This window comes from Atta colombica, unplaced genomic scaffold, assembly GCF_001594045.1.
Source record: "Atta colombica isolate Treedump-2 unplaced genomic scaffold, Acol1.0 scaffold198, whole genome shotgun sequence".
NCBI classification, from domain to species: Eukaryota; Metazoa; Arthropoda; class Insecta; order Hymenoptera; family Formicidae; genus Atta; species Atta colombica.
Window position 1 is genome coordinate 5343058 of NW_017259291.1, and position 8947 is coordinate 5352004.

The 8947-nt window shown below is 31.5% G+C and overlaps 1 protein-coding gene across 3 annotated transcripts in view; it reads right to left on the reverse strand.

Annotated features, from left to right (window-relative positions):
• Positions 1–3508: 3508 nt before the first annotated feature.
• LOC108687061 (leucine-rich repeats and immunoglobulin-like domains protein 3) overlaps positions 3509–8947 on the reverse strand; it is an 8000-nt gene continuing 2561 nt past the window's right edge. For 2 of the 3 annotated variants that reach the window (XM_018192671.1, XM_018192673.1), the window contains exons 2-14: positions 8821–8892; positions 8596–8739; positions 8320–8457; positions 8107–8247; positions 7706–7993; positions 7428–7571; positions 7115–7356; positions 6865–7011; positions 6425–6739; positions 5999–6301; positions 5627–5902; positions 5054–5341; positions 3509–4909 (exon numbers count right to left, since the gene is read on the reverse strand). In XM_018192671.1, coding sequence (XP_018048160.1) covers positions 4791–4909; positions 5054–5341; positions 5627–5902; positions 5999–6301; positions 6425–6739; positions 6865–7011; positions 7115–7356; positions 7428–7571; positions 7706–7993; positions 8107–8247; positions 8320–8457; positions 8596–8739; positions 8821–8892 — 2617 coding nt within the window. In that variant the 3' untranslated portion in view covers positions 3509–4790. The remainder of the gene's footprint in view (positions 4910–5053; positions 5342–5626; positions 5903–5998; positions 6302–6424; positions 6740–6864; positions 7012–7114; positions 7357–7427; positions 7572–7705; positions 7994–8106; positions 8248–8319; positions 8458–8595; positions 8740–8820; positions 8893–8947) is intronic. The other variant, XM_018192672.1, reaches the window with a different exon arrangement.

An 8947-nucleotide genomic window follows, 5' to 3' on the forward strand; every position in this document is an offset into this window, starting at 1 on the left:
GTGCATAAAAAGAAATTCGATTCTATTGAGAGAATATCTTTTTCTTCTTTTATATATTCTTTTTATGTTATAGACATCTAGAAATTATATAAAAAAATAATTTCTATTACTTATATTAATAGGGATAGAGTTCGTTAAATTTTTGAGATTGTTAAGTTGTCGTACACGATTTAATCGAATGCCCGAAACAAATAAAACAGATAATTAAACGAAGATGCAGTCGGATTTAACTGTCACTGATAGAGCGATTTTTCGAAAAAAGATATCACCGATCTCAATATTATAAATAAAGCGTTTGGTGCTTGCGGGTCGTGCTTACTGTGATCCTTGCTCTCGTTGCCGTCTGTTTATTTTTAGATTACGGCCGCGTATACATGGATCATGCAGCGCGTAGTGCCAAGAGATACGGCAGATCGGCAAATCTAGGATGAATAATATTATGTAAGAATCAATCGGCCAAAAATATTTGAAATTGTTTACCAAATTATTAGCCGCAAAATCTAAGTTTTAATTAATATTATTAGTATACATCTCTGTAAATAGTTTTTCGAATGTATCGATATCGCCGGCATCTTGATCTCGAATGAATCTTCGTTTAAGTAGCAATGATAATAAAAAAAAAAGATAATTAAGGAAAGGTGATAGGAAGACGTTTGTATCATGTAACATCAGCGTATATCATTTTGATCATAAGTACGCTCTGTAAATAGTTCCTTTCTATCTGTATCTCTTTCAGATATATATATATATATATAATTAGAGCTTTTAGTATTCTAATTACGCAGTCTTTTGCATCAAATTTTAATTCAACTTGATTTTAATTCGCATTTGTGTATATAATTATGCAATATTAAAAGAGACCGATGTGAGATGTCATCGAATTGTAATCGTCTAAAAAAATCTTATAATGTAATATATTAACGTTATTAGTAGCAAAATTATTTGATGCAATGGAATGCATGTTCTGAATTGCCAATTTGTGATTACGACGAATTTATCTTGCGTTCTCGTGCGGAATTTCGGCTTACGGCTTCATCAAAGCGAGAATGCTTGAGGAATTCTCAATTAGACCAATTCGACGATACTTCATGCATTATTATTCCTTCCTACGATCGTTTGTATGGAAGCTAAAACGCGATGCCATAGGGACGTGATTGCATGTAGTAAAGTTTTACACAGGTCGATTAGATATAATCATATAAGTGAAGAGATCGAATTGTTAAACTTTGTATTACGGTAATTTTTTGAATCGCGCGCGTCCAGCATTCGTTGTAACGAGAATCGAATTGCAAATAAACGATGTCTCGTACTGGAGATATGCTACCTCAAAGGAAGCGTTTTCTTATATTTCAATGCGTACGTATACGCGGCGAAATTCGCATTACGAGAAAAAATGCAATCGGAACTGGATTTTCTTTCCATCATGATAAAATTCTTTAAGATTTTCTCATATAGGTCTACTCTTACATAATCCGGCATTAAGTAATAATGCAAATATTCTATTTTAATTAGCGAATAATGTTATTCATGATGATAGCAGTATTAAAAGAAAACGTGCGAGAGTGAATTAAGTTTCTGCTGATATGATATTAATTATGTGGAAAAAACAAATGATGCTGTTATTTTTCACAGATTTGCGTTAAAATAAATGTTAGATTTCAGGAGAATTATCAGAGAATATTGATTTCTCTCACAGCAACATAAAAAAATTAAATTTTATAAATATATTACATATATATAAGGATTGATGATTTTTAATTGCTCGTCAATATTTTAAGGGACAGAACAAGGTTAACGCACGTATATACATATATATTACTTGATAATATTTCAGTACTGAAAAAATAATTCTTTCTCTTATTTTTTTAATCTTTCGCTTAAGCAATTTCGTTCTTTATAAAAAAAATTATTGAAATAAAAATTTAATTATTATATATGTATTATATGAAAAGAATGCGAATTTCAGCCGTGCGATAAATACAAGCGAGCAACAAATCTCGAAATTAAAGAGGATTATAGAATATGTATTATATATATGTACACTTGAATAATTGTGATACTTGAAAATAAGTAGGACATTTTTGTTGTACATTGCATTTGGTTTCTCTTTATCTGTATTACATCGAAGATAAAACCTTCAGTCGCATCTAGAAAAATTGTTTAATGATATATATCTATAAATAGAAAATATTTATTGAGCACTACGATCAAAGATAATTTTATCTGCAATTCTTTACAGTCATCTCGATAAAAGTATGTATAAATAAGTTTATATATGTGTATATACATTTATTCGGTGTCTTCATTAGTGTTAGCTTTTTTAGTAAAATTATAGTTAATACTGAAATAAGTTTATGCATTCCTCTTTTCTTCCATTAACAGAACTTAAGGATAATTTGTCATGGTAATGTGAAGGTAAGTGATGTTAAAAGCTTTAATATTGTGGATAAATAACGTACGAGATATATTATAGATGATTATTTGTATTTGTACACAATACTATATAACAAGGAAAATACTGAATGAGAAACAGATGCCTTATTTGGTGTATCACACGGGCGCAAGCCTAAAAATCATGTCGCAATAGAGCATCTCTCTCTCTCTCTTTCTCTCTGTTGACTATATAATTTAATACTCATAAGGAGAAAAAAACTCTACACAGACTACATTAATGAAACATACATGTATCTTCTTTTTCCTCCCCATCCTATTCGAAAACTGCTCTCACATATCGTTAAACATATACATTACGAGTTACACAAATAATTGGAATATTACTATTTTTAATTTATACAATACTTGAATTTTACTTGTAATGAGCACGTTATACTCTGCGCATATAAGACACTTGCGTAAATAAGGAGTAATAATTCATGGAAGGAATCACGCGAGTTTACGGTTAATTAAGTAATAAAAGTAGTACTGGCTCTTCGTCTTGTGCGAATTTCATATCATTTTTTAAATTCTTTTTTTTGCAATATAAGTGATAGAAAAATATATAGATTATATATATTACGAAAGTTTTTTCCCAATAATGTTATATCCATTTGATGCAGTAAAGGCATTTGTTGAAATTTTTACTTTCATAATAATCACTTGCGCGTTATCGCGTTTGAATCTTTTTATTAAACAATATTTTCGCTCTCTCTCTTTCTGCTACTGTTTTTTTCTTCTAAAGAGCATCTTTAAAAGTTCTTTTACTTATACATATAAAATGTACATATCGAATGAATCGAAATATTCATAAGTAAAAATTGTCACAAATACACTATGAGAAAGAGCTATTAATATTATTAATAATACACAATTTTTATCTCATAACGACGTAATATCAATATATTCAATATTTTCGACTGAGTATGAAATAAAATGAGATACTGCAATCAACAAAAAAATATTTTTACATTGTTATATAATAGAAACTTCAGTCCAAATATCTCGCAATCATACAGATTTCAATATGCAAATACAGAAATCACAGAGGAAAACAAAAATAAATTTTCACATCTTTCATAATTATTAATATGTAATAATGAAGAACCTCGAGATCCCCAACATAAACACTACTCAAACCCTGAAAACAACTATAAACTATACGTAACAGTACGTGGAAGATTATCCGTAAAGTCTCATGTTGTATGCGTTTCAACTTAGTCAATATTAATACTAACGAAAATGCCTACGAAAGCTAAAAATCCTACACATCTGGAACACAATGTATCTATTAGTAGTGAGCAACATTTTGATCAGTAAACGAATTAAATTAATCCAGAATAGCGATTTGGTGTCGCGCACGACTGCGAAGTAAGAGAGAAAACAAAGTATCTAAATTCAACGCTTTGGTGCATAAATATACATCCACCCACGTTAACAATTGCGTTTTTCCAGAATGCAATATTTCTGTTCTCATATTTTCTTCTCGTTCATAAATAGCCGCCTACGCAATAACTCTAGAATAAATATCTATCACAAAAGGCTGGTCTAATATAGTGGCTTTTATAGTTTATATAGCAATGTCCTCGCGCGCGTCGCAATGGCTATTTAGGAAAGGTGCAACACTTGTGCAATCGAGTAAATGTTTACTGAATACATGCTACACGGAATGCGTTTAAATGTGTTTAACGTCATAATTTGTTAAGCAATTTTCTGGTATGTTCAACAAGCGCCACATTTCGCAAGTCAATTAAGCGGAACATTAACTTGACATTTCAAATTTTCAAATTTTAAAACAGATAATATTCATACATCTAATAAAAAAAAAAAAAAAAATGAAATCTGTAACAGATTTTCGTTCTCGCTTGAATAATGTATGTCCGAAAAATTGTTCGCAAGATAGATCTGTACAAGCATTGCATTTCCAGGAGACGCCAAATAAGCGATGCGCGCTATAATACTAGTTTTATAGGGCCTTAATCTAACTATTTACATTTTATATCGCTCGATATTTCTACGTCGATTGAACGAGAGTCGCGACAATAATAAATACAATGACGATATAAGTGTTTCGCTATCGTTTCTTATGTTGTACTTATACCGTGACTCGCTGATCCTTATGCAATAGTAATGAATACTCTGTTGTGCATTGGACTGTCGGGCGGATCAACGTCCACTATAGGTCACTTTTTTGACAGTGGGACTGATAAGTCCTTGTTCCTCATAATACTATGGCTCGTTAATGTGCACGACTTACAGAATATTTATATCCTGATTTAAAAATTAGCGCGTTCACAAATACTCATTGCAGAAACGCTACAAGCGTTAAATCTGCTTGCTCAACTCGCATCTTCGTTTCAGACCGCGCTATCGACGTTTTCACTCGCATGTCGCTCGTGATTCGTATAACGCAAGAGAGGATCATTTATAGTTCCCATTTCTTCATCGTTATTGACAGAGCTTATCACGACCTCTTCTGATAGAAAAAAGGACATAACGTTATTTGCGATAATCAATAAACAATATATGTTAACGTTAAACATAAAACCACATTGTAACAAACTGCGGTTTTATGATGGAAATATTAATTTAAATCTTTAACAATGTAAAAATTATTTACCGGGCAAGCATAATTGTAGTTGATCGTTGCTGGGATTAGTGCTGTCTCCGGTTCCACTGTCTTTACTGTGCTGTGAACTCGTGTCCAGGTACAGCTGCGTTTGTACCTCTGGTACGCTGGTTAGTATAACAGTCGTCGTTGGTTGCGTGACGTCCTGTGTGGAATTCAATTGCCGTCTGGTTTTGTAAATCACGAGCACCCAGACCACGGAAGTAATGACCGCGCAAATAACCACGGTTATTATTATTATGCCTAGGATCTCGGATTCATTCAGCGTGGAAACCGGGGCTACATATCAAATAAATAATCTTTTCTCATCATTGGAATTTACACGAGATTTTTTCTTGTGTGTGTGTGTAATTCTTTTTAATAAAATAGCTTATTGTATTTATACATCAACTACAATGTTTTGTTTCTACTTGCTCTTATTATTTTATTATTTGACATTTTCAAGAATTCTTTAATTATCTATTAATTTTAAAAAAGTCATAAAATGTTTAAACAAGGAGAAATTTAGCGGTAAAATCCTTCAATCTTATAATATTAATAATACCTGGTTAATATTAAAATTACCTGGCTTGACTGTGAGATGTGATTCACCGACGACGCTACCCAGTGAATTACTCATCTCGCACTCGTAGATACCCTCGTCACTGGCAATTGTACTAACAATGATCAAAAGTTGATTTTCTGCAGTGAAGAAATGACGTTCCGTTGTTTGCAGCGGACTACCGTTCTTGCGCCACAATAACTTCGGACGTGGCGAACCGCTGGCCATGCATTCGAGCACGATTGAGCTACCTATCATCACTTCTTTATTCTCCATCGGTTTTACGAAGGACGGTGTTTCTAAAAAAAAAAAATTCTTATAAGTATTATACATATAAGAATAATTTATATATTTAAAAAAAATGCTTTCGACTAGTTAAAAAAAAATAGCATTACTTTTTAAAATAGTATCATTACTTAATATTGTAAGAGTAGCGTTTGCAACAATAACACCAGCCAGATTTTGCGCAGTGCACGAATAAACTCCACTATCGGCCATTTTCACGTTTATTATGAATAGTACGTCGTCTGTCGGCATCATATGCATTCGTCTTTCCCTCGCAGCTGGGAAATCGTTCCCACCGTCCTTCTGCCAGGCTATTTGCGGGGATGGTTGTCCCTCGGCAGAACACTCCAGACGAGCAGTGCTTCCAGCAATTACTCGTATATCACGCGGAATTTTGGAGAACGATGGGAAAACTATGAAGAAAAATGTGTAAAGATTAAAATTTTTATTTAAAAAAATGAGTCGTTAATTAATAAAATATATATATAGTATGTATACTTCAGCATAGTTAAAGATAGTGAATATATTTAATTTACCCAACACGCTTAGTTTAGCTTTGGCAGAGTATGTAGTTCCATACGTATTCGACACCATACATTGATATTTTCCCGCTTTAGCATGGGTAATGTTAGTAAGATATAAAATGGACGTTGCCTCGGTTACTCCGCTCTCGGAAGAACTGAGGTGGGTTTGTAAATTCACATCACTTAACTCCACATTATCATGTTTCCAAGTGAAATGGAGCGGTGTATCAGCGGTACTAGTTGCACGACAAATCAGTTTCACATCGTCTCCTTTGATGCTCATTTGACTCGCAGGTTCTTCAATAATCCGCGGTTTTGGATATTCATCTATAAATAAACATAACAAAAAGAAAATTTAATTAAAGACGTAAAATTATACACAAATAATGTACAAAATATAAATTATTCACAATTTTATTTAAATGTATAAAATTATTTATAATGATACTGACCACAAGTAAAATTTGCATAATGTAATTGAGTTAACGACATGCCCTGTAACCAATGCGGATAATTACAGTGCAGCTGAGCTTCACTGTATGGATGTTCTCGCAACCACATACTTAGCCATTGAAGTCCACAGTCGCAAACTAAGGCTCCTAAGGTGTAAATAAAGAAGATAATTTATACATATATTATAAAAGTAGTAAAAATAAATCACATTATGCTCTTATATATTTGATATGTAAGATTCAAACTTACCGGTATTCATCTTAAGTTTGCTCAGACTAGACATTGAAAGGAACGCGTTTTCTTGAATCGACGTAATATTGTTTCCGAGTAAGTCAAGCTCGTCAACATGATTCAAACCAGTAAAAGCATTTTGATTTATGGATTTTATTCTATTGTGCGATAAGCGCAATTTCACCAATTGACCGAGCGGAGAAAAAAATGCGCCATTGATATCTTCTACCATGTACGATATCTGATTCGAATTGAGTTCCCTTTAAAACAAAGTAGCGTTTATAACATAGTAATACATAGTAAACATTAAAACATATAAATATTAACATACAAGATACGAAGGTTTGTCGTATAATTGAATGCTCCATCCGACACATATGTGATTTGATTATGATCCAGTTTAAGTCTCTCAAGCTTCGTGAGAGATTCGAACGAACCTCGTTCTATAGAAATCAATTCATTATGTGACAAGTCTCTGGAAATAGATTGATATCCAAAAGTCAATGAAAGATAAGGATAAAAATTTATAATCATTCGTATCATTTAATTGTAATATTTGCAACAAAAAGACAATAATTTATTTCATGCAATTATGAAAACATTACTAACAGCTCTACTATCTTTTGGCTCATTTCCCATGCTTGAGGTTCAATCATTGAGATCTGATTGTGTGATAAAGTCAATTTTTTCAAATTCTCTAATCCGAACAAGCCTCCCTTCTTTATAGTAGTCAACATATTAAAGTCGAGGTGTAGTAATTCTAAATCTTTAAGTGGCCAGAAAGCTCCATCGTCTAACTTATTAATTTTGTTTCTTTTTAGATATAATTCCTTTAGGCTCAATAAACTTTTCAGGCTTAATCCATGTATTTGTTGTAGATTATTTCTATTCACTTCCCTATAATATTATCACAGACATTATAGATAATACATTGAAGACACTGCTTTCTTACTATATATTTCATATGTATAAATATTATAAAGATATTTTAAAAATATATAAATTCTTACAATATTCGCAATTTTCCCAGATTTATGAAAATATCTTTCAGCTGTGTCAAATTGTTTTTGTTCAAGCGAAGTTCCTCCAATGAAGTAAGATTATCCAAACTTCCATTTTCGATAACTCTTATGTGATTTGCATTTAAATTCCTTCAAATTGAAAAATATTAAACAACGGAATTAACATATAATGTAATAAATTTGTAAAATTAAAATACATACAAATGCATAAGTCGATTAGGAGCGAGAAAAGAATTTCTTTGAAGGACACTTATTTTATTCCCACTGAGATCCAAATATTGAAGCTGTTGCAGATTAAACAACGCCGTCCCATTTATACTAGTAATTAAGTTGTGGGCTCTATAAAAAAATTACAATATTGATAATTATTGGTCCACTGCATAAATTCTAATAATAATTCTAATAATAATTTAATAATAACTGTTTATGAAATTATATTTAAAAAATTTTTTCAATGTATACATGTCGAGTACTTACAATGTAAGATGAATAACATTCTTAACAAATACAAGGTCTGGCACTTGTGTTAAGCGATTTTTATTCACTCTGAGTTCCCGCAATTGTGTTATGTCTGACAACGCAATAGTAAAATTATCTCCGAGGAAGTTAGCACTTACATCTCTGAAATTACAGACAAATATGTATATAAACATTTTTGTCTTTAAATGTTAAATGTTAAGAAATGGATGTTATAATGCTTACAATTTTTTGAGTTCCGTTAAATGAAGCAATGAATCAAATTCCAAATTAGGAATATTATTACCCTTTAATTCTCTAAAAAAATAAGAAAACAATAAATAAATAAATAAATATATATATATAACATTGT